This window comes from Tinamus guttatus, unplaced genomic scaffold (genome assembly GCF_059628265.1).
Source record: "Tinamus guttatus ecotype Peru unplaced genomic scaffold, ASM5962826v1 Tinamus_guttatus_pri_ptg000104l, whole genome shotgun sequence".
NCBI classification, from domain to species: Eukaryota; Metazoa; Chordata; class Aves; order Tinamiformes; family Tinamidae; genus Tinamus; species Tinamus guttatus.
The window spans coordinates 410,666-437,126 of record NW_028288638.1 but is presented as its reverse complement, the minus strand read 5'-3'; the positions used below and the strand labels follow the sequence as shown (position 1 = coordinate 437,126).

The following is a 26,461-nucleotide window of genomic DNA, read 5'->3' as shown; positions in this document are numbered from 1 at the left end:
GAACATTTAAAAGCGAATTTGTAATTATGAATAGATAACTTTAAAACAACTCATGTATGCTGTAAAATCCTAGTCAGAATTAATCTTAGCCTTGAAAAGGACTCTGCGTGTGCAGACTTCAAAATTAATTAGCTTTTTCTTAAACTTTTCCATTAAAACAATCTAGCTTATTACTTACTTCACCGTTGAAACACTTTAATTGAAAGAAGCATTAAGGTGCTGATATTAAAATCCCACTGTCAGACATTAAAAAGAAAATACATTTTGAAGTCACTCTGTCATTCTGGCTTTCTCGGTCATGTGAGAGAATGAAGTTAATGCAAAGATCAATTGTAAAGATACCTCAGTGGTTTAAATAATGAGAACTTCTTCTAAAGATATATCTGCAGAGTTTTTACCTCTCTGCATGTAGCATTTTTCTTTTTTAAATAGGTCTTAAAATTCAAATTAGGGGAAGAAAAGGTTTTTTGTTGTTTTCACTTTTCCAAAAAAAAAAAAAAAAAAAAAAAAAAGGAAAAAAGATCGTTGCCATTAAAATGAGTGCCTGTTGGTACATACTGTCCAGCATGATTATATAGTTTTTGTACCGTTCCTATATACCTGCAAAGTAAGTGCAGAATGATTTGATAAATTCTTCATTTCTAATAAATATGGCTGTATGTGGGAGGCAGTATGTTCGATCTGATAGGACTGTGGAATGAGCATTAGCATATTGAGATGCAGTCTTTATGTTGGCATTTCCCAGTCATGTAATTTCTGGGCAAGTAATTTCTCACTCTGTCTTTTTTTTTTTCTTATTTCTACGGTGGGAATAATGATGCTCTTTGTAAGTGCTTTTAGACTTACAAAAAACATTAAAAACAGAAGAGCTATTTGAGGAAGAAGAAAAGAGAGAAGAAAGCTTTCAAAATTAATCACTATTCATACTAAAAACTTCATGAAAGCAGTTGATTAGTGTTAAAATCAGACCTTAATTTATCATTTACCAAATTGGTAACATGTTAAGTGTTGGTGAGCTAGTTTTTAATGAACTAATGAATTTTGAAAATGCAAATTATTTCATAAAATAATGAAATCAGTTCTACCCCTGCCTAGCCCCAGTAAAACACCTGGCTTACTGGAAAGGAAGTGATCTTTCAAAAGACAAGTTGGCTGCCACCATGTTACTGCTTATACTAGGATTGTTTTTGTGTAGTGTAGCTATGTGAATACATAATATATTTCTGTTGCAGATAGAGGTACAAACCAAGGAGCAAAGGTCCTTCTGGACCTAACTGCTAAAAGTGCCTAACTGCTTAAAGTATTTCTCTTCAGTCTCTCTACTTTCACAATATGTCAAATATCACTGGAAGGAAGGCAAAAAGATAAAAATGGGATACAAACAGTAGCAAGAGGGTATGGGGAAAAACAGGTCCTTTTAAATTTTTTTTTATTTTCAAAATAATGCAACAATATAATTGTAATTGGTGCTAACATCAGGAAGAAGAAAAAGAAAATAGGTTAAGCAGAGGCTCAGCAGTCTGTTATGTATACTCTGTGCAAAATTTGGTAAATCAAATGGATAATCACAATGCTCATACAACTCATCTGACATGATAAACTAGAGATGCAAGGGAATGTGTGATGTTTAACTTGGAGAAGAAGACTGATTTTTATAATAGTAGATGTGTGGCTCCAGTAGCAAATAACCAGAGAAAGTAATTAGTCTATGTGTAGAATATATATTTTTTAATGTGTTGGGCTTTTTGGTACAGCTTATTTTTTGTTTATGGGGACTTTTCAATCATTCATTGTATTCATTTTCCAGTATTCTCAAGCCTATTCTTAGTGGAAGCTTATGGCAGTTTTACAAGTCTTCCTTGGTGATTAAGCATTCCTTTTCACCCTTTTAAATCAGAGCAAGAGCTGTGGTGCTTTTGGACATCTGTGTGTTTTTATTATTATTATTTTTATTTATTTATTTACACTCCTTACCTGTATGTTGTAATTTAAGTGAGAGGCAAACCACGAGCAGGACCAAAATCCATTAGCAGGAGTAGGTGGTGTTTGGTGTCAGTCATGCTTCGTAACAGTTGCTTTATAATTTCACCTTGACTTAGACATCTATAAATTTCCAGTTTAGAGAAGTCTTTTTGGCAGAAGCAATGGTGGACTGACAGGTGGAAAGCAGTCAAACTCCTCAAATATATTAGTGAGGCCTGGGGGATCCTTTAGATATATTTGCTTTTGGCTAACATGACTGAAACATGGAAGGCATGAGCATTTCCTAAACAGAGTTTCTGCTCATATTAGGAGTACTTTAATATGTTGATTTAGACTATTGGCTTGTTTGTAGTTCTCAGTAGAAGGGTCAACTGTACTGCTGGTCTAATACTACTCACTTATTTTACCAGAACCAAATTCTTTCTTTGAATCTTACTGCAAAATTTTAAGTATATGTACTCCTGTGTAGCTGTTTTTACATTAACTCATTTAGCACTTCATTTCCCTAATCATTTGTTTAGGAAATTTTAGATTATGTATTTTCTGTAGCTGTGGTTACTCTGTTTCATATGGGCATGTTTTCAATATGGCTATAATTTTTTAGGTTGAGAAGGTGCTGATATATGTCGTAAAATATCAAGAAAACATAATGTACGATTTCACACTTTGGTTATCTGCCACAGCTACTTTAAAACACTACAGAAATCACTTTGTACTTCATGCTCAGACTACCTGGGCTTAACAGGCTTCTCTGTTCTAGTGTAGTAGTTGAGAAATTCAAAAATAAATATGATTCTCGCTTTCAAAATAGTTTGTTCTTCACATTTCCAAGATTATGAATTTCTTTGTGTCTGTCAACTTCAGCAGTTTTTCCTCCGTTTTAGGTGTGTCCCCCGCCCCCCCATCATGGGCTTTTTTTTTTTTTTTTTTTTCCCTCCTCCCACTCTGTATATTTTCTTTCTTCCAGATGCTTAAGTGACAATCATGAAAGGATCACTTCCTGATCGCCTGAGCTACTTGCCAGACAGGATGTTAACCAATCACAGAGAAGGGAGACTTTTTTTTAGCTGCGTAGCTGAGTGCAACCTGCATATTCAGGGCTTGGTGAGAAATTTAATGGGAGCAATACATGAAATGGGAAATGATTACAAGATGTAAATTCCTCATGCTGACCTATCATACTATTTGAAGTGCACATACTATATATTTTTCCTACAGTCTTTTTCCCCTCAGACATTCTATACAAATGCAGTGCTGCTGTTGGAGGTCTTGGTGAAGGAGACCGTGCCAGGCAACACAACCTCCAAGGCACCCAGCTAATATGATGCTGATTCTACAAGTCATCCATTATGTGAATGAGATGTGAAAATGATTCCTAGTAAGTTGCCAGGATACAGTTATCAGGGTACAGTCTTTCCCATTTGAATATAATGAAGAGAAAACATGAACAGAAAGGAACACAGGAAGATGTTCCTGCTGATATGTTTAAGTTCTTTTCTGTAGGCGGATGTTTTCCAGCTCCTCTGGAAAACAACTACAGTTTTCACCCATGAAGCAATGGCAAGAAACACATACTTCCTCTATCATTCTGATGACACCCTCCCTCTTTCTTCCACTTGCTACTGCAATGCCAATGGCCTTGCTTGTCACAGACAGAACTGAGCCTAGAGTCAACCTGACACAAATTTGGCAAGCTTCCACCCATCTTATTTTTATTTTTTCTCTGTATTTCAATTTCCTTTCTGTTTCTCCGGGGCATGTTTGAGTATTGCGCTATTAATGAGAATCCTGTATAAGTTCATTAGCTTGCAGCGGGAGGGTGCACAGGCCCTGTGGCAGCTGGGAGGGCGACAGTCCGTAACTCAGTAACATGGAGTGTGGCAGATCCGATAGGTGTTGCTGGGAGGGCAGCTGTTGCCCGCCACTAAGGAGCTTGGCTGATGGATGCTTTTCACCATGTGACAGTTGGTGCCACCTGGCTAGGAATGCTCACGAGCCCAAACATAATGGTGGGAATTCCTCCTCTCAGTTTACCTTCCCCATCCAGGAGAGGAGAGACAGGGAAAACGTCAAAAATGGACTGTGAGAGGACTGTAAATCATCGTTGCTGACTTACTTAGCTTGTAGGCCACTACTAATGTGGAAAGGGAAAACACTGTTCTCATGAACAAAAAGAAATGATGTTGAACAAGGTCAGATTCCTGCAGAGCACTTGGTCTGGCAGAAAGAGCGGGAGGAAGGTCCGTATGGAAGGGCTGGGGGAAGCTCTCAAGCAGGCCACTTCCAGAGGCCTTAGGATTTGTGTCAGGGGAAATTCTGAACTGGAATGTGTCAGAAACTGTATCTGGGTTTTACTGAGCTTGTTGGGAACAAAGGTGGATTAGATGGTCCTTGAGGTTCCTCCCAGTCATGCAATTCTGCTGTTGTATTATTTACAATTAGGAGAAAAAGGTTATGCTTTGCTTTTTTGCTTGGTGTTTATTGCTCTAAAAATACTTTGGACCTGCGTGAACACTGGAACATGTTGTAGAATGAGTAGCCCTAGTTTGATGTAATGGCAGAACTATGCCCTGAAGAAACAGCAGTTCAACAGCAAGATGATTTAAGCAGCCTTTTTTTTTTTCCTGTTAATAAAACAAACAAAAAATCTCTCCAATGGAGCTGGTGGTATAGGGGCTTATTAATCTCAGGGGTCCCAGTGCAGAGAAGTTTTTTGTTCTCAGAATTTGTATATTTGAATCAGCCACCAGTGAGACAGTGAGAGTTAAGCAAGGGCTGTATCCCGGGGTGTGCAATTGCAGCCTAATTTCAAACTGAAAAGGGCTGGGAGGTGCCAGGAGATGTGCTTGCTCGTGCTTTTTCGACTGAAATACCTTGATTCAGCTTCTGACTGGGGAGGTCAACATGACCATGGCAGGGAGTCTACAGTGTTAGTTTTATTAAAACTATAATGATCAGCTTAGGTAGCTACCACATATGCAGTGTATACTAATAGTCATGTCCTGTGCGCTGGGGGATTTGTTTACAGAATTTTGCTCTCAAATTCCCTTAAATGTGAGTTAAAATTCTTTAAAAGTGAAGTAAAATTCTTTTTAAAAAATCAATGTTTAATTGCATTTATATGTGAATATTGTGGTTTTTTTTTTTTTTTTTCTTTCCCTAGAAGTGGCTTTTTACATCTAGTAGTTTCTCTTTAAAATCAGGAAGGAATTATTCTTGTGGGTATGCTGTGAGCAACCAGATTGTTAGTATTGCTCACAGGGCCTTGACAGGTTTTAGTTTCCTTGGATTTTCAGTTGCATGTTAAGGCAGGGAACGCAGGTCTTCTGTTTCCTGTTGATGTTTCATTGACAAATGCACGTCACTTGGACCCTTCCTTATTTCCCGGCTTTCCCTGAATGTAAATCATTTGGCTGTAATGAAATCTATCAGATTGCTGTATTTCTTTAGAAACTTTTGAGTTGCAGTAGATGCACTTTCCAAAAAAGAATCCACCTATTCTTTCCCGATAAGAGATTCATTCCGATATTTACTGTTCTTATGCATGTCTTCCATGCATAAACCTGATGGTCTGCAATGTCGCCTTCTGCCTGTTGCTCCTCAAGAAGCTGTCGTGTTGCTTCCTGCGCGTGGACCTCGCTGCAGTTCCTGACACATTTGTGGGACAATTTGAGCGCCTGTCACGGAGGCTCGACCAGCCGGTGTCGCCGGCGCTGCAGAGTGCCAGTGCTTTCCTGCTCCCGTGTGTCATGGTGAGCGCAGAACAAGCATGTCCCACAGGCTGCCTCCTTGATTCCGAGCATAAGGTGATAAGCATTGAAGACTTATATAGCATATATATTAGAGGCTTATCTCTTATGTAAAGTGTTTCTCCTTGTTCTTTGACATCGTGGCAGCTTCATTCTGCACGGGCTTTTGAGCTGTCAGTACCTGAAATGCGGCTCTGTGGCTTGCAGTGAGTTGTTCCTGGCTGAAGATCTTCCTTCTTGTCATGCAGAAACTGTCGTCTCATTGGAAGTTCATTGAAGTTTAGTTTGAAGAGCTGATAGTGGTGCTGCAAGACAGTTTTTGACTATTTATTTATTTTTTAATTTTTCCCCTGTTTTGTTTGCAGAGAGGGAATATTTGAGCAACTAATTTAAAACGATTTTTAAATTGAGTAGGATTTTTTTGAGAAGGGTTTTTAGCTCCATGAACATACTTTTTTGATGTTTATGAATTAAAATGATTAATAAACAAAATTTCAAGAAAATCTGGAAGTGTGTTTTACCTTAGAAACTGCTATGCAGATTATTTGGGGGTGGGGGTGGAGCTTGGATTTTAAATGTTTTGGTGTTCTTTTTAAGTGAGTGTGCCTACACTTAGTGTAAATAAGTTGAAACCTACTGAATTGGCCTGCACCATGTAGAACTGCACATGCACCTCAAATTGTGGTGGTGGTTTCCTTCAATCCCTATTCTCTTTAGTTTTTGACTCCAAAGTTTAGTTCCAATTTCAGCTCTCATAGTTGAATGTGTTTAGTGCTACTCAAAGCTGACAGCCAGAAGGGTGGAATCATAGGAACCTGGCCATGTTCAGCAGCAATTTTCAACTGCATCTGCTTTGCCACCAGCAACTGATGAGAAAGGACATCATTTTCATCTGGTAGCTTGGCAAAAGTTTCTTCTGAAACAATTTTTAGCTGCAGGTAATTACTATCAGTTTAAGTTACTAGTCTGCCAAGGAATGAAGTCTCAGTAGAGTTCAAGTTTTTGTTCTTGATGAAAAGACTTATCTGGCAAGAACTGTTCATGCCTACATGTGCAGGGGAAGCTATGGAAGGCTTTACATTCCAAAAATACACTGGCTTGGTTAAACATAGTCATACATATATTTAACAAATTTATATTTCCCTGAGCAGTAATCTCGGTTTAAAAACAGCAGTAGTGTCATTAAAAGGAATTGAATTGCAAACATGACAAACATTATCAGCTTGGATACAACAAAACTGCTGTGATAGGTGTTTTTTGGGAGCACCTTGGGAGTATGTGTCGACACGGTATATGGATTTCTTGGAGCAATACTTCCCTCTCATTATTGTATCCAATACATGCTGATGCTTGTTTTTGATAAACTTCTACAACACTTCTGTATTTTTAACTATAACTGGGAACTGAATTTTAGAATTTATTTAACTTGACACTTATTAAGGGTTATAAGGATAGACTTCCAAATTACATATTTCCATATCCAAACTTTAAACATCATTGGCCATTTATATGGATCTACACCTTTCTTATGCTGCTGTGACTTAAACTGTGACTTAACTCTTATGTTAGTAGTGCTTTAAGGAAGTTTATCCCCTGAAGCTGTTGCTTTCAATGAAAAAAAAAGACATATTCATAGTGTCAGCCTGAAAATTTATAATGAACTTGCTACGTAAAGAGGCTTTTTTCAGCTCTAAAATAAAAGCTGTACTTTCGTATTCATTGGGAAAGCTGTCATTTGCCAAGGTGCTATTGAAGCTCTAGGAGGACCTCATGTAGACTGACAGAGTTGCTAAATCCTTCTTGTCATTTGGTTATTCTGCTTTCTAATGTTCTTTCTCCCAGCTGCCACTGCTAACTGGCTAACTCTCTTTTGATCTTTATTTTTTTACGCAAGTCAAAGTACAAACAAGCTTAAGAGTATTTGCTGCCCTCAATGAGCACGCAGCAATTGAAATGTAAGCTAAGGTGACTGTTTCTGACTTCCATCCAACAACTGGGAGCTGGAAAAAGCTCTTTTGTAAACTGGTTTTCTGAACCAGTTGGTTCTTCCCAGTTATTTAAAAATGAGAAACTTGAAACCAGGAAATCAACATTGTCTTCTCCATCCACCAATGCCTCCCTATGGTGCAGGGATCTGACTCCTCAGGAAAGGATGAAGAGGAAACTGATAGGGAAACGCTGCAGTGAAAATGATTTTGACTTCTGTGGTGATGCAACTTTTTTTGTTTTTGCATTTCCTTCTTATCCTGCTTTGCTAGTCTCCTTCCCTTTTCTTGTAAGGGAAACTTTTCCCATCAAGCTGTGGTCAAGTCCTACTGTGTGGTGATGGGCTTTAGAAACCTCTGGCAGCTGCTTTTGTGAGCTGATTAAAATGCCTGGATTTTCTGCCTAGGTTCCTACAGTTAAAGCAGCTTTGCGTTTCACTCCAGAAGTTGAAATGAGACTCTCTTAGGGTATTTCTTTTCATTCCACATTAGAACGTGACCAGGGACTTTCAAATTTTAGCATGAAATGGGTTTAGTGGTCTTGGTTTGATCTGTATTATTCAAGTAACTGAACTTTAAAAAGATTGTACCATCGTTTTGATGCTCTTATTCTGCTATTTTTGATTCCTTTCTTCTGTGCTTTTTACCTAACCCTCAGAACTTGGATTCTGTTCTGTCCTATCTAGATTTTCATCTCATATCTCACTGGCAGTACTTGACATGGTATGAATGAGTGTGACATTATTAGACTGTGAGTGTGGAGGACTGATTGATTTTTTTTTTTTTTTTTTTTTTTTGGTCCCTATTCTTTGCCCCTTCTGTGTTCCTGGCCCCCACCCCCACAATCTTTTGTCTTGGACACAAAACAAGTGGTTCTTCTGATGTGTTTTTTACCTGGATATTGTACACTAGAAATTGCTTTGCTGGACAGCAAGGCAGTGGGTTTTGTCCTCATCCTGAAAGGTTTTGGAGCTTAGTCTTATTCTGAATAAGAACACATTAATACATTAGAAATATGTACAATGTATTTGAATGATGTACCTAGAAAACAAAAGCACATTTTTGGCATTGTAATTCCATGGTCCTGAAAAGCCCAAAATATTGGCCACTTGCCATCTTGGTATCTTGTCTTGCTTTTCCCCTTCATCGAAGTTGCCCTGTGTGCCTAGTGTTTATAACTTCTGCTGTGTTGTTTGTTAGTGACTTCCCTTTGCTATCTGAATTCAATGCAAAAGTGTTTTTCTGTCATCAAGGCTCTCCATGCATTAGAATATGGTTGTTTGCTGTTTCCTATTGCTTCTTAATGAACAGCTATTTTACCAGTTGGCACACTTCACTTATCCTTGTTCCTATATGTATGCTGGTATTCTACAGTTTCTGGTGCCAGTCTGCCCTTTTTTGGTTTATTCCTGACAAAGCATTTTTAAGGTCTTCAAGTATGCGTCTACATACATATGTCAGCCAAGAACCTACACACCCTCATAAAACTTATTTTTTATATCTTGAATTTATTTGGAAAATCCCAGTGTCTTGTCCTCATCTATAGAGCTAGAACTTCATTTCAAATGTGCAGGGTTTGACATGCTGAACAAATACTGACCTAATAAAAAAAGCATCCTGGTCTTCACTGTTAAATAACTACCTACTATTCCATATTCCACAATCCCTGAAGAACAGAAGAAAGGTGGTGTATGGTAGAATATGGATCCCAGTATGTAGGACCCTTTAAGTTTCTGCTATGTATTTTTAATATCTAGGAGTATCTGATGAAATAATGCAAGTTATTAATTTTTTTTGCCCTCTGTATAAAACACTCTCAATGTAGCTACTACTGCAATTAAAAAAAAATCATTAAAGAATGTGGAATGGCATAAGCTCATCTTATTCAAAAAGGTAGTGTTGGAAAAAGAAGCCTTATGGCCCTACATAAGGATCTGGATACTACAAAGCTCTCAATTTTCCAGCTGTTCAGCAAGAAAAAAATACAAAACTTCTGGGAGATTGGAAATAGTATTTGTAATCTTCTCTGCTTGTTCTTGAATGGGCCTATTAAAATTTGTTACTCAGTATCATAACAATTATATTGATGCAGTTGGTATTTCATGGCTTGGTTTGAATAGGACGTGGAGAAATCTTTCAGAAGAAAACAGGTCATGACTTCGCAACAATACTTTGCAAATGAAAATTGGCATGAAGTGCCTAAAACAGGCACAGAGTCTCCTTAGACTCCTGAGATAAGGGTATACTGATCTCAGTTGGGGGGTTAAGGCACAGAAATGATTTGGAATATTTCACATTTGAATTAAACTTGTATAAAACTTACTTGGTCACTAAAAGTCCAAAGTCAAACTTCTCAGAAAAAAATTGCTTCTCAATAGCACAGACCAACAGCTTCTCTTTGCATCTTTGTGCATCATCTTTGATCCTGCATTCTTGCCATATTAGGATTGAGGATCCTTCCCGTGCGCACTTTCCCTTTCCTTCCTGTGTCTTGATGGTTGGTGGGAGCCTTGAGGAGGCTTCCTTATCCGGAGCCTCACAGGACAGCTCTTCCATATGGATTCTTGAAACAAAGCCAGTCTGAACTAGGAGATCATTGTAGAAATTGCCAACAGATTAGTTGAATTTGTAGAGTGGGTATGAAGTCTGGTTAAACAGACACTTAATTTTTTTTTTAGCGGTTGATTGATTCCAAACAAACAAACAAAAAAAAAGAGCTGTACCATCTGGTCCTTGGACAACAGAGAAGCATTAGACATTATTAAAAATGTGTTCGTTTCTTTGTTCCAAATTCCAGAGAAAAGTAGTTTTATAAATCGCAGAATATTTAAGGTTGGAAGAGACCTCCGGAGATAGCCTTGTCCAACCTCCAGATTTTTTTCTTTAAAAAATTGCTATACCTCTTCTGCGAAAAACTTATCTAAATATCTACATAAGTTAAAAAGTGTCTCAATAATGCTTATTATGTTGAGATGATAACCAGTTTTATAACCACTTCCAAATGGAAAGCAGTAGAGAGTGATCTATGTATTTATTTTTTGCTACATCAATCATACTTAAGAAACTTCCTCTAGTAAATATTGGAAACCCTTTTTATCCTGCTGGAACAGAGTATTAGTTTTGTAACTACATAATGGAGTAACTGCAGAGCTGTGCAGAGGGCGAGTGTTACATACAGTGAGACATGTCACTGTTTTGAAATAGGATTTTACTCTGAACTGTGGTAAAACTGGAAAAAATCTTGAGTTAGTATACTGAGAGACAATTCAAAGCTTTTTGAACCTTTAAAAGTTGCTGTGAACCAAAGCCATTTCGGACAATGTTTTAAGTTACTCTTGAAAATGTCTGTGTTTTTTTTTGTTGTTGTTTACTTGGTTTTCAAAGTTGTTGGAATTGGCTTCTCATTCCAACTTTCACATGTGAAAGTAATTGAAACTATATGCCTCAAGATTTCTCAATAACTTCTTCATCTTTTAGAAAAGTAATGTTTTCTGTGAATATCAATAGCATTGAAGTTGAGCCAAAGGTACAGTTCTTGATACAATATTGAATCCAATGTCAATATATTGACGTTATGGATCCTCTTCTCCAGGATTTGAAGATCCTTATTGCTCTATCTTATTTTGTTCCAGCTATTTATGAACTCTCATGTGAAGCGTACAAACACTTGGGCAAAACTTCAAATAACTACTGGATAGATCCAGATGGAAGCGGGGCACTGGGACCTTTGAAAGTTTACTGCAACATGACAGGTAACTGCATGGTATTCACTAATTGGATTTAATTTCTTCATTGTAGCTGTGATGGAGGGGGGGCAGGTCTGTTTAAAAATCCGTATTTTTGGCAAAAGAAAAACAGTTGCCAAATGTTATTAATGAGTAATTAATACTGTCCCTGCTGAGTGTAGCCTGGGAAAGGCAGGTGTTGATCTATTTCATATTTTTTTAAAAAAAAAAACCATTAACATTAACAAATTTTTAACATTAAAAGGCCTTTGAATCCACAGTGGGGCATCAAAAAATATGGCCAGTCACCAAAACTCTTCTATTTACATGTATTTATAGAAAACTAGTTTAGTGATATCTGGTTCATGAAGTACTTCAGAAGTCAGTCTTCTAGGAATGTCATAATTTTGTTTCTGTCCATTACTAGCTTTTCCATACTGACCTCAGTAGGCAAAAAATAATAAAAATGATTCATGAGCAAAATTTATTTATTTTTATTCATCTGTTTTCTCATTTTTATTTTAACTGGGGTTGGAACGATTTATCATGCTCAACTTCTGAAAGAGTATATAGAACTGCAATAAATTATTTTGATTTCTTTTTAATTTAATCTGCTTTTAACACTATTTTTGCGTGGGTAATTTTCCATCTGGACATTCTCACGAAACGTGCCCTGTCTTAATCATTAATGATGCCATCCTAAAGTAGAAAAATGTTGATTGAGAGAAAGTAGATGATAAAGCAGATGATAAAAAAGACTAAGGTTTCCTGAATCCCTCAGTTGGACTGTATTTTGGACTGTTAGTACATGACCCAGTCACTTCATTTTTTCTTCATACATATGTATTAGGGAGCTGATTCAAGAGATGTCTTTTGACTTTCCTAAAATGTCTGCATTATACGTTAAGGAGTTGCATTAGAAACCAGGCACATGCCTGATTAATCTGACATCAAGGTCTGCGACAAGAAGGTGCTATGGCAGGCTGAAACAATTCTGCTTCTGTAGAGATCACAGTGCCTGAATCCTATAGAACATTCCCTGGACACAGAGACCTATGTGTTTTGTTTGTTTGTTTTGCAGCTGGGTGTGGGCTTTGTGTTTTATCTGACTTGGCTGGGATTAATTTAGACCCCCAAAATGCCCGAAGGGTGCCCAGGGAGCAGACCCCAGAGCAAGTGCTCCGAGGCTGATGGCTCCTGGGAGAACAGTTCTGTGCCTGAATGTAGCTCTGGAAATGGAGCCTGATCTGAGCTCTGGGAGCTACCCCAATTTTTCCTGGACCGGAAAGGCAGGCGAGCAATCTGTACTGAGGCACAGGTCTATAGGCAATCTTTCACATAAGTGGATCCTTACCCATTTAGGGCTTTTTAAATCATAACCAGCACCTTGAACTGTATCAGTAACTAATCAGGCAGGCACTTCAGGGAACAATGCCAGGAATTTGTGATATATTACAGTGGTTTTTGCTATTCAAAAGAACTGCTGTGTTCAGCACTAGCTATAGCTTTTAGGCAGTCTTCAAGGGTAACTTGTAAAGTAAAAATATACTGCAGTAATGGTGTTAGGCATGAAAAAGTGCACCTCTACGGGACCAGGGCATCAGTCATTCATTCTAAAACTAAATACACAGCAGAATGTCTAAGTAGTTTGTCCAAAACTGGAAAATAAACACTTAAGAAAACTAAAAGGAGTGATTTTTCTCTTTCTAATATTTTTCTGCAACACAGTTTCTTGAATAGGTATGTACATAACTTTGCTGGCCAGTGTAAGAAAATCATGAATGGTAAGGCAGATGACTTATTACTCATTCTCTTCTGTGGTAGATCATATTTCATGTGATATTGCAGGTAGATCTGGAGATTATTTCCAAATAAAGTTTTAATGGTATCACTGTTGTTGTCAACCTCCTATTACCAAAAAAAAAAAAAAAAAAAAAAGACATCTTACCTTAATATGAATATAATTCTCTACTTAAGAATCTGCTAGAACTATTTCTTCATTGAAATGCAAATGACTGCAAGAGTGTGTGAAAATTGACAAGAAGCAATTTTAATGTCCACTTCCAAAAGTGGAATGCCACTCTGACAGTTGTTATTCTCCCATTGTTTAGCAAAATATTATTTATAACACATCACCTATATATCTGTGAGTATAATCGGAGTGTAAGTATCTGTACACTCCAATTATTACAGCATTTATCTTCTAATTACCAGTCATCTTAGACGCCGAAGACTTTGGGGGGAAAAGAAAAGAATATTTTTCAGTAGAAAATTCACAACATCTTAAACCCTACTCTGAACTGATGTAGAATAGTATCAGTAATGTAGGAACTAGGAAAGAGAGAATGGAGTTTTACCTCGATTTCTTGAACAGTTTGTTTCCCAAGCACTCTGTAGCATTGCTATATCTCATAATATGACAAAAGGTACTATAACACATTGAAATAGAAACAGAATTATCAAATAGTTGTAGTATCAAAAATGTGCGGTTTTATGGCCTTAATAAAAGGCCATAAATATGGCCTAAATTCATTGAGAAGGAATTTAACTGAATTAATGTTTTAATGGAAATGTAGCAAAATAACCTACGGACCTAGCTACAGTGAATACAATGCAGAGGACAAAAAGCTCTTGGTCCCTGCATATGGCAGGATAATCCTTCTCTTTTAATGGAGGTATCCTTAGCTATTGACAACTGCACTTTATTTTTTGAGAATCCAATCTGAATGTTCACCTGGATGCACTACTCTCTTAAATAAGCACCACTTCAGCTGCTAATAGCTGTTTTAAAGATTCCTTGCTTCATTCAGGTAGCACTGGCAAGGAAGAGCATTTTAGTGGCTGAAAGAGTAGTCAACTTACTAGTTTGGCTACTGGAGGGAAGTCCACAAGAAGGTGGGATTTATTAGCAAAGAAGGTACTGGTTTTTTGAAGACAAGATGGCTTTTCAGTTATGTCCTTGTAGCACACTTATTCCAGCATAGTGTTACCTCCTGGACCCGGAGGATAAGCTGCATGCTTATTTTTCCACAAATCTTTGGGAGGAGGGCTAATATCCTAAAAAGCAGTGGAATTGTTTTTGGAAACTGAATCTCTGCCTCTTAAGTACAGTGTCACAAATTTCCTGGATTGACCGTTATGTCATCCTTTTATTTGCAGATTCTGTAGCCTACATGTGTTGGTGATTCTCAGAGTGTTAATAGTCTCCTTTTTGAAAGCTGGAGAGAAAATTGCAGTTCAGCAGGCAGCTGTCTGGTCATATGTGTGGGTATAATTCATGCCAGTATCTTCAGTGTGTCTTGATTTAGTAGACTGGCATATGTCATGTTGATGAAGCCTGTCCTTCACAAGTGTCCCTGTGGTAAACGAGCAAATGTTCTAGTTTCTAAGCTCTCCTCGGCTATTCAAGAATGCAGGGAAAAGCACGTGAATGCACACTTCAGAAGCTATATGTGGTGCCTGCTAACTTCTGTATTTTGTACTGCCAAAGAAACACCCCCACCACCATTTTCTAGCCCAGGTCTTCTCTCAAGCAAGTCTCACATTTACAGCTCTGTTTCAAACTTCTCAAACTTTGTCCTCATAGTTTGATATTTCACACTTATACATTTGTTTCTGTTGTATTAACAAAGTATTTTAAAATTGTAATGCTTGTTCAGCAGTTTTCCAATTACTTATCAAAAGAAACTGTACATTTTAGGAAGTACTGGTGGGAGATCTTTCTTTGAGACTCTTATGGGTTATTCTGTCTAAAAAATTAGACTGCTCTTTAGGTGAGGCCAGCTTGCACTCTTAGCTCTGTAGGGAGCTCTTCCAAAAATGTCATCTTTAGGCTGGGTTCTTACCTTATTACCCTGTTTTATTGACAGATCCAAAGTGCAATGTTAGGCTCTGTATAAGGTAGGCTTTCACCAAGATGGAAAGTACCCATCTCAACAGCCAGTTTAGGGCCATTCCTGTTCTGTCTTGGCTGTCATTGTGACATTGTCTTCCTCTGGGCTCTGGGCAGAGGCTTGTGAATTTGTAGTCTTTCTGCTCCTCCTTTTGCTTCATTATTTAAACTTCTGATGCAAAGCAGAACTGAAAAGTTGTGTGATCTGTTTTATTAGGAGATATGCCAGTTTATTCTTTCTCTTGATCCTAAAGTCATTTTGCCTCTGCGATCTGGCTTTTATTTCAGTATCCAAATAGCTGCAAGCATAGCAGCTCTGTTTCAAAAGTTCTTGTCCTGTCCACTTCCTTGAGCAGTTCTTTGCCTAAAGCTGCACATCTTCAAGCGCTTTGAGAGATCATTATGTGGATTCAGAGCATGCCTCATTTAGGTCAATGATAGAGGATCTTCTCTCTGCCCATGCTCTCCTTCCCTCTCGTCTCTCTTTGCTTTTTCTAACACAAGTGGCAAATGTAATAATTACTTCAATGACTTTGTGAACAGTCATTAAACAACCATAACTGTTGTATCCTGTGATTTTTCTGTCACCTTGTTGTAAATAGTGGGTCACTAGAGTGCTTTTTACGATGACATATGTAGAAACATATGACATGAATATAAAGGTGCCATTCATCATGACATACTGATGAAAAGTGCCCCAACAGTGGTAAAAGTTTAGTTCTGTAGCACTTATCTGTATAATGACTTTCTAAAATGAGGGGTTTTTCTTGAAAACCGATTTTTCAGAACTTCGAAGGTATCACAGCTTTTTTATGCATACATAGATACATTATATAGGTGTAGGAAATGTAGAATTTTGGGTAATTTAATTCTTATTTAGCAAGGAAAGCTCTCCCTCCTTCCCCACCTTGGGGAGGTTTTCAAGTTAAACAGAGGAGGGGAATAATATTTTCTTAATTGTTAACTTAAATACAAAAGGGTAACAGCCCAATCAATAAGAAATTGGCAATAAGCATAACTTTGTCATTGGACTGTGTTAATTGGACTGTGTTAAGTAGTCGCATGGTAACAGAAGTGCGGAGACCTTAGCTGTGCAATCTCATTGCAAAAACTTCCAATACAAGTATTTGAAGTCTTCTAGCTAATATACAGAAGGAAGAACAGTTTAAGTATTTCTATACCATAGAAATTGAGGTTTTGATTCTTTAGTCTTTTTTATTTCAGTTGTAAAGCTTTGTTTTGGAAACTTTTTATTAGTCTGTCAGATTCTCTTGGAAATTAAAATGACTTTTAAGGGAAAGAAGAACAAGTGATTAAGACTGACTGAAACTGTTATTACTCTGGTTGTATCCAAGCTTATTGCTTGAAGATGAAACAAGACCAGAAACAACAGAGAAAGATAAGAAAATGCTGGGACTAGAAAGGCAAGTGGAGGGGATGCAAGCATTAAGCTGCTCAAGACATTTAGGTTTGGCCTGTTGGCTGATCAAGATAAAAAAAGATGTGAAGGGAGGAAGAGAGGGTTAATTATGGAAGCAGAAGGTGATCGTGTTGAAAACAGCACTTCTGATGGCACAACTCTAGGAAGACAGAGACAGACTCCTCATTGTAGCTTCAGAGTGATTTTACAGACTTGCAAGGCCCCAGTAGACAGAACCATGTTCATGCCTTGGCCTGAAGACAAAGGCCAGATTTCCTCTACTTCTATTTCACTTTATTGATTCTAGGGGAATGAAGAGAAAACCTTTTTTTTTTTTTTTTTTTTTTTTTACAAGACATGCCCTCTCAGTCCTAGTTTTCTAAATGCATCTTTTTGTTTTGCATTTTGCTTTTTTATTACTTTTAATTTATGATGATTTAGCACTTCTGAGGATATGTTCTTTGCAGTACTCAACTGTTTCTTAACAGACTTGTTAGTGCCTCTTGAGCAAGCCATATGCGGTGTTGGTTGCCTCTCATTACTAGCACTGCGCTGTCTTGTTGACAGACAGTGGGAGTAGGAAGCAAACCACCTACCTGATCAAATGATTTCTGCTGTCATTTTCTTTAAAATCGGAATCAATGTAACTAAAACTACAGGACAGATTAATTTGAAGGAAATATGTTCAAAATGCTGTTAAAATGGCAAATGGTGAATTAAGTTTATGTATTATCAATATACATAATCAAAGGATGGAAAGAGTAGACACAAAAAGGAGAACAGACATTCCACTTAGAATCCCTAATCGGTGTTGCAGCACTGCGCACTGCTTAATTCTCTAAATTAACTTATGTGGAGAAGCAGGTTAGCTGTACTGTGGCTATTACCATGAAAAATTCAGAACTTCTTGCTTCCTGATGCTTGCTCTGGTGCAGATGCTTTTTCAGAAAGGACTGACTGACCCATGGAGGAGCTCTAGTAGGTGTCCATCCCAATGGGCACGTACGCGTGCAGAGGAGAGTACTGCCCATGCAGGTGCCCTAGGGAGTTGGATATACTGAGTAACTTTCCCATAAATTCCCTCTAATGACCTATAATGAGGGAAGCTGGCACAGAGTAAGGATGAGTGAGCTTACAGTGCAGTGCAAAGTGTATGTGGAGACTCTGTTTGGACACTCCTAGTAAACACCAAGACTATATGTGTATTTAGAGCTTAGCATGAGTCAGATGAGTCAGTCTTATTTAATGCCATATGAGAAACCAATGTGCAATACCGATGATGTGCATTTACTGAAAACTTAAGCCCCCTCCCTCCCCTCACCCCCCGCCCCCTTTTTTAACTGTTTGCCAGAATGGGTGTGTAGTATGGGATTTACAGTAATCTACAGATCCACCTCTATCTCTTGACCATCTGGTAGAAGGTGAGAGAGATAGGTAGAACTGGAGAAAAAGCCTGTATAGTGATATGAAAAAGGATGAAGAGGACTTACCCCAGATTGTCTAGAATAGTGGCCATTTTTATGTCTAAGGCCTCAGAAAGCATCCGTTTTTCTGAAAACAGGGCAGTCAATGAGAAGATGCTATGAAGAAACAGTGCCTCTAATATCTTTGATAATCGGGAAAGTCTTTTCCTGGAAGACCTGAAGTAGGCTGCAACCTGTGTTATCACTGCATAGCATCAGCAGATGAGTGAAAGATGGCATGTTAGTTTTAGTATAAGCTAAAAGCAAACTGCTGATAACAGTCAGCATGACCATAGACCAGGGACAAAAGAGCAGTCTGTGAGATGTTTTGCTGTGAGTAAGTAACAACTACAGCTGGATATGACATATATATATGTTAGGGTGCAGTTTTGCATTTTAATATCATGTTAGGTGTTGCTAGAGCTCCCATTCGTGATCTATTATTAACTTTTTTTTTAAAAAAAAATGCTTCCTACTTTAGGGATTTCCCATTTACTAAACCCAAGTCCTTGCAAGGAGCCTGAAAATATTGGTTTTATCTAGTATGTGTCTGTTCTGTTGTGTCGGGACATGCTTCCTTGAGTGGGAGCTATTCAGCTAATGATCTCCCATTACCCCAGGATGGGATTTATGAGGCTAACTTCATGCATACTGAAGCATTCAATAATAAGCAATTTAACAAAACCTGTGCAGGTGAATTATGCACAGCTGCAGAACCAAATCATGACACTTTTCTTTTTTTTCTTTAAAAAAAAAAAAAGAAAGAAAGAACCTACCAGTTCCCTGATTTTAGTTGTTATTAGTTTACCTATTATTACCTGTTTTTCAGTGTTTGTGAAGCACTGTACTCCAAACCTGAGATATATTTCCCATCCAAGTAAGAATCATTTTACTTTTTTTTTTCTAGCCCAGCATTGTCCGACTGCAATGGAGCTAGCCTTTAAGTAATCATTTCAAAAGAAATTAAGAAAACACGATGATTATTCACAGCAGCATTTTGTACTGTTAGTGCAGACAATTTAGAAATGGCAGCTGTTGGAGGTCTGTAGGCATCACTGCTCTATTGGATTCACTTTTCATCAGAATTTGTGGCACTCGTTTGATAACCTGTAGACTTTTCCGTAGAAACTATTTAACTGGAAGCCTGGGGTGGTTAAAAAGACAAAACTGTCTTTGTTTCTGAAGCCTCAGCATAGAGACTTCTCTTCCTTGCACTTCAGCTGTTCCTGAGTGTGGATCAAATACACTGTCACAAGCATTGGCATCTGCCTGAAGATGCTTTATTGCTATTATTGATCTAGGAATTAGCACAGAACTAAGCAGATTTATTTTTTTCTCCACTGTTCAGTGACCATCTAACAAACAAATAGCTGAGCCAGGAAGCTGCTAACCCAAAGCTGTGCAGAGGCTCTTCCTGTGACTGACACAAGAGTAACTGCAAGTGGGGTAAACTTAGGAGTAGTGCTCATAAAGCCCTCACTAATAGCAGCCACTTATTCATTACCTTGCTTTGTGTACTGGCAGACAGTCACTGTTTGCTTGTCCATCTGTCTGCCTGTGCAAGCTACATTATTTAGAAGTGATAAGCCTGGGGAAATTAAAAAAGAACAGCCTACTTAACATTAATATTCAGAGGGGTGTTCCCACATTTGTTTCAGCAATCTTTACTAATCCCGCTGTGTGCTGCAATGATGAGTGGTTACTTCTCTCTTCCTTCCTGCTTTTGCCACAAGGGCCACCTCTCATGTTAGCATTAAAAGCACTGTACCTAATGCTCAGCTGTATTGCAAATCTATGCTGTCAAATGCTCTGCAGGGCTCTGTGGCATGTGCAGTGCAGAAGTGCTACAGAGGCCACAGGCCAGCGAGCAGCTCCAAGTCACTGACTCGAAGGCAGGAGAATCGAATTTAAGTAACTGCCATTTCAGCCTTCATGCTAGGTTACTCATCAATCTTTGCACCGAGTGTCAAACTTGGAGAATTTATTTTTCAGGATTGGATGTTAATATCTCCAAATCACATATTACTTCTTGAAGTAAAAAAAAAAAAAAAAAAAAAAAAAAAAAAAGTTCCTATCTGATCCTCCTTGTAGATATCCTGCACCCCTGTAGTCTCATTGAGCACCGGGCTGCACAGGGTTACTTAAGTAACACCAGTCTATGTAGTCCTGAGAGAATTCTGCTTTAACTTCATTGCTAACAGTCTGATTTAAATGTGTTCATGACTAACAATAATGCTGATGCTGGTATAGGTCTGCTCACATTCTGTTTTCTTTTTGGTGTTGTTGTTTTTCTAATTTATATGATCTCTAAGGTATTTTTTCAAATTTAATTCATGACATCATGAAATGTGATGAGGCGTGGTAGTCAGCATAACCTATGTTACTCTGAGCAAATAAAAGAAAGAAAAGGTAAACTCAAATTTTTGAACCTGCTCTGGATTTCTTTTCTTGATAAGTTGTTTGTCCTTTTGTATCTTTAAAAAAGTTTTTTTTAAATTTTGTTCTGGGAAGAGTAAAGAAGGAAATTCAAGGTCCTTTCTTTTTGACTTGTTTTGAGAACAACTTATGCTTCAGCAACTACCTACCAAGTGACTGGATTAAAATTGATTTTCAATGCAATTCTTCAGAGGACTGGATAGTCCCTGTGGACGGTTTATCTCTGTTCTACCTATCACAAGGATTTTTCCATTATTAGGGAGCGCTTTTTTTTTAATGCATTTGACCTTTTATTTTTGGTGAATTTAGTGTTCACAGAATTTATAGACTGACTATGCATATGCCAATGTCAAGATCTTTTTGTAGGTGGTTTTCTCCTGTGGACTGATCTTTTTTTTTATGGGCTGAAAAATTGCTGTACATGACAGCTAGATTTGTACCTAGAAACACAGATTAATTTCAATTCTTCAGTTAATAGTGAGAGATTGTTATCTTAACATCAGTTTCCTGAACTAGCCAGATTGCATGTTTAATGATCTGAAATTTTAGTTAAATAGATACTCAATGGATTGCATTATAGTTGAACTTAAGCTCTATAAGGATGTTTGAATTTCAACATCTGCTTCATTGTAATTGGGATGACGCATGGCTTTGAGACTGCCAAGATTTTTATAAAATTGTCAGCATGTCCTCCCTTTCATGTCTTCTTTTTTTCTTTTATTTTTTCTCTTGCCTTTTTTCATACCTGATATTGTCTCCTCTCCCCTGGTTACTGGCCTCATCCTCTATGGTCTCCCTGTTGGGGAAGTGGAGGAAAGCTTTGCTCATTTAAGTCATTGGTGGAAACTTGTGGTCCCATTTCTGATTTCTTTCTGCACTAACAGACATGTGTGGGAATTGTTCTGTTGACGTGCAAGAAATGAACTGTACACATCCCAACCTGTCTTTGACAATGTCCTGATGCACAGTTTTCTGCATGTGACAGAGTCCAACAGTCACTAGTCTTCACACAGTTTGTGTTTGGTTGATGGATCACACCTATAATCTTCTGTAGTACATATCATCCAAAGGTAATGAAATAAGGAAAATCTACCATATAGCCTTTCAGTTTTTCAAAGTGAATATACTATTAGTGATAAGCATAGGTAAGTGAAAAGTAAATACCTATTTGTGCCTGATAGGCAAGAAAAACTTCATAGAAGCTACTATTTTAGTTGGAGTCCTAGGTAATCTAATGCATTTCTGATCATGCAGAACCCTGTAGAGATCAGAGGACTGCTTGAATATAAATGAGGGTATAATTTGTCTTTATTGCTCAAGGAAATCATCATTCTATTCATTAAATAAGGAGAAAACTAATAAAATAAATAAGGAAATTGTTCATAATTACAGCAGGCACTTGCAGTCCCTTAGGCTGTTGATTGCCAAATGGTTTTCATTAGTCAGCACTTTTACTTTATTCTTGTTTACTTTATTCCTGACATCACCTTTTTATATACTAGTTGAGAAATCCCCGAACTCCACATAATACAGATTCAAAGAAACGCTGCAGATCTGCTTGCAGGAAGCCAGTAAGGTAGCCAGTTTAAAACAACATGAGTTTCTTAGAAGCGTTGTTTCTATACAGCACCATCATTGGGATATATGTGACTCAGACTGCCATTTCCACTGCTCGTGTAGCGCCAGGGCAATAGAAGTCTCTGCAAATGCCATCCTGTGTTTCCGTACCAGGAGTGCGTCCCCTCGGGGTGGTGGTCTGCCCTGTTCTGAGCCGGGCAACGAAGGGATGGCTGCAGGGTCGGGATGAGAGGCAGGGATAAGCTCATGCCCTTGGCTTAGGAAGGAATTAAAAATTTCATCTTCAAGAATTTCCTACTTCTTAGGCTTGAAAGTTTCTTGCTGCTTTAGCATAATCTCTATCCCTCACCCTGAAGTACTCTAAAGCACTTTTAATTTTTTCATTAAAATGATCCAATTCGTGACCTTCACTATTCTTTTTTAATAAGTGTACATGTGATACTGTCTTTTGTTGGACCACGCCATACCTTTAGCTTTAATTTAGTATAGGAAAGGATGGTTTCTTTCGTTAGGCTTAGGTTTAGCTGAGTAGAGCTAGAAGTAGATCACGACATTCAAAGGGAAGAATTTTCAACAGACTTTCCTTAAAGTTGCTGACTTTAATTAGTCAGCCTAGTGAGCTTTTCCTTTTCTCTTAGTGCCCTTATGTGCCACATTTCAAACCACAGGTGTGTGAAAAAGCTTTGCATAGCATGTCTTTTTAAACAATGTGTGGCTGCTTTTTGATAAATGAAATCAGTAAATAGCTAGGACTTACTGGGGAGTTTTAAGTCAGGTTTCAGTTGAGAGATTAGGAGTAGAAGCCTCTGAGGCTCTGTCAGTCACAGCAGATACTCAACTTTATTCTCTTCTCGATCCTGTGGCAACTAAGGGCAGTGTGTTTTGAATTTTTCTGATGCCCAAGTGCTGACATGTCACAAACCAAGAATCATGTTGCTATGCTAATACGTACCATGGCAGTACTTGTTAGGCATTTAGACACTTGTTCAAGCAAATGCACCCTTAACTCTAAGCAGCCAAATTTATCCCTTTTCAAATTGGGTTCTTTGGTCAAGTTTAACTCAGTTAAACTGTGTTTCATAATAATAAGGAAATTAATCACATACTGACATGAATGTGCATTGAATCTTTGGACTGTAATTTTTCTGTTTCTGAAACCCTTTGTCAACATGAGAGAGGGAAGGCTATTGGTCAACAACCCAGCTTTCACAGGCCTGATTTTTTTTCCTGGTGTATAGTTGTAAACAGACAAGATAACTGCTATCCAGAGGAGGCTACTGTGTTCCTGAAAGTGGAACCCAGTATTTTTGTAAGATTGTCTCTTTTTGAATTGCTCACTGTAATCACTTTGGGAAGTTGCTTAACATCCAGCTTTTGACACTGCAGTTGAAGAGGCCACTTTCACTGCATTATATGCCTTTTCTGAGGAAATGAGAAGAGTCCAATGAGAGTTCGAAGATTTGGCTGCATATGAGAGGGGATATGGAGGACACTCTTCTTGAGGATTAAGTTGCATCTGTGAAGAGTATATTGAGAATTCAAGCACTCAGAAGTTGATAGGAGGGAGAAAGATGAAGAACATTTAGATGAAGAGCCCCAGGAGTCTGAATTTATTTTTCTTCTTCAACTGTGTAGAAATGAAGCCTGTGGTCTCAGGCTGCTGGTCCACAAAGTCCAGGATATGGTTTCTTGGAGTTCATGCTAATAAAACAAAATATCTAGACCCTTTATTTTCAAGATATCCTTAGGAATAATCTTTTTAAGCTGAACCAAAATGAACTAAAAGACTCTTTCAGGGAGATGCTTTTTTTTTTTTTTTTTTTAATCAGGTTATTTCTAAGACCACTCTCCAGAAGGTAGAAGCACCTGTCACCTCTCTGAGATTTGAACTTACAAAATCCTGCCCTTGCCTGTATTTTTGTTCACTGTGCTGAAAACAATCCCACTGTTAATACTTCCATGTCTGTTTTTGACTTTAATGTTCCTTAATCTAAACTGAGCTGCAATTACCATCTGTTAGGCTAGGCACTTAAATGATTGAAGTCCTCCTTCATATGACTGTACTATGTATCATTATTTATTGTTCTTTTCAATGTATGATCACTTTTGAAATATTGTCTCTATTTCACCCATATAAGGTCATCTTCTGCATTGTGTCCCATAGATGATTTAAGTTTTGCTCTTATAGGCACTGTTTTTCAGGAGACTGAAGTTTCATTTTATGTCAGTCTCTCTTCTCTCTCTCTCTCTTCCCCTAAGTGATGAGCCATCTTTATTCTGTTTCCTCGGGATATTCTTGACATCATCTTTATATATGCAACTGTTTCAAATGGCTTGAAATACCATCTTTAGTGATCCAAATAAGATATCCCTTGTCTACCATTTCAATAATGTCCCTTAAAGTATTGATCCTTTCTTTCCACAGTATCTCATTAAGCGATTTATTTACTGCATATGGATTTAAAAGATAATAGCCATAATATCATCCAACATTACCATAACAAAATTAGTAGGGCTTTTTCTCTTGCCAAACTTTTACAAAAGAGTCTATATAATTGCAAAGGAAAGTGCATAGTCTTTATTTTCCCTTGAGTATAAGAAATTAAAAGGAAAATATCCAGTAGGTAGTTGTTAATTAAACTTCAAGATTTATTATTTTGATGAAGAAATCATGAAAGGAACAATAGAAGGAGAAAATAACTGCAGGAATGGTTGAAGCATGTTTTGGAATAGATTCCATTCCCATCTAAATATATTAAGAAACCCACTCATTCCAGTAGAATTTGATCCACAAGAGCATTATTTACTCTTCTTGCTTCTGGATTGTGGAGTTTTCTGAATCTAAAACCTATTTGCTACATCAGGAAAATGAGAGCAGTTTAATTCATATTGTCACAGACATTTTACTGCAGAATTGATGTTTGCACATCTTGGACAAGATTGTCAAACCACTCTACTTGATTGAAGTTTACATGTGTAATTTTTATAAACCAACTGTAGCTCCTTTCTAATCTGTGGCTGAGTTAGTTTTAAACTGCTTTGCATAGCTTTAAGCATATATTATGATATATATGAGAGAGAGAGATGGAAAAAAGGCAGGAGGGAGAGAGGAGAGAGCAGTGTATGACAAAGACTTGTCTAATGTATACTACACTGACTTTTTTTTTTTTTTAATAAGCCTTATTTTGATGACATTGCAAATGGCTATTGTGGTATTATCCCACACCGTTTGACTGGAATTGGAATATCAAATATGTTCTTACTGCAAAATCAGAGATCCCACATTGCTCTGTCCTCAGAGCAGATGATTACCATCGTAATGGTTATCCTCCCTAGAAGGCAATGCTTTTCTAAGTGCTCTGTCTTGTATAGGTTCCTGAATGATTTGTAGTGTAGCTTATTGTAAAGCACATTGTAGTAATCTAATTTGAAGTGACAAATACACTGACAATGGTGTAAAAATCACTGTCTAGTAGAGAGGCAGCTATCCCCAGGCTGACATGTGGGATGGAAAGGGATTCCTAAAAGTTGTCTAATAGTAGTTAGGAATCTAATAGGACTTGCAGGCATCAATTCTTAACAACAAATGGAAAGCACCCTGTGGCAGATGAAGATGGATAGAATTTTCATTGCATCTTGAAGTGGCCTGCCCTGTCTATGTTGTAGGTGGTGCTTTACATTTATATTCACTGAGCTTCCAGCTGGCAAATCCCATCCTTCCTTCTTACCCCAGTGCTGCATATGCATTGCTGTTTTAAACAAGATGCAGGTGGGGATTATCAGCAGCACAGTAATGGTCATCAACATAAACCACATATCCTCATTAGTCATCCTGCAAATGGACCTGTGCTAGAAAAAAAGAGAAGAGATGAATAAAACTCTTGGCAAGCAGCAAATCTTGGGTGAAAGGCAGTTAAGCACCGTTCATCTAGTAATAAAGAAGCAAACAGCCACTTGGAAGAAACACTGTCAGTTGAGGGTTAAAATTTCACCTATGCCTGGTGGGAAGAAAGCATCAAGAGTTGAAATAAAGCCTTATAACCTTAATGACAGTTTCCAAAGGAATGTGAAATATTTCATAATCTTGTTTTTTTTTTCAAAACCATCTTCTCTAAGGTTTTCAACCATGAATTGAGATGCAGTTGAGTATGAGAAATGTCATTGCACTGGATGGAATTTATTGACACTGTCAGACAAATTCTGGATCTTGAAAATGTGTCCATCAAAAAA

General features: G+C 37.7%; 1 protein-coding gene across 1 annotated transcript in view; it reads left to right on the top strand.

Annotated features, from left to right (window-relative positions):
- LOC104565350 (contactin-associated protein-like 2) overlaps positions 1-26,461 on the top strand; it is a 971,843-nt gene that overhangs the window by 650,743 nt on the left and 294,639 nt on the right. The window contains exon 12 of the mRNA XM_088520855.1: positions 11,350-11,469. Within this exon, the coding sequence (XP_088376981.1) occupies positions 11,350-11,469 (120 nt within the window). The remainder of the gene's footprint in view (positions 1-11,349; positions 11,470-26,461) is intronic.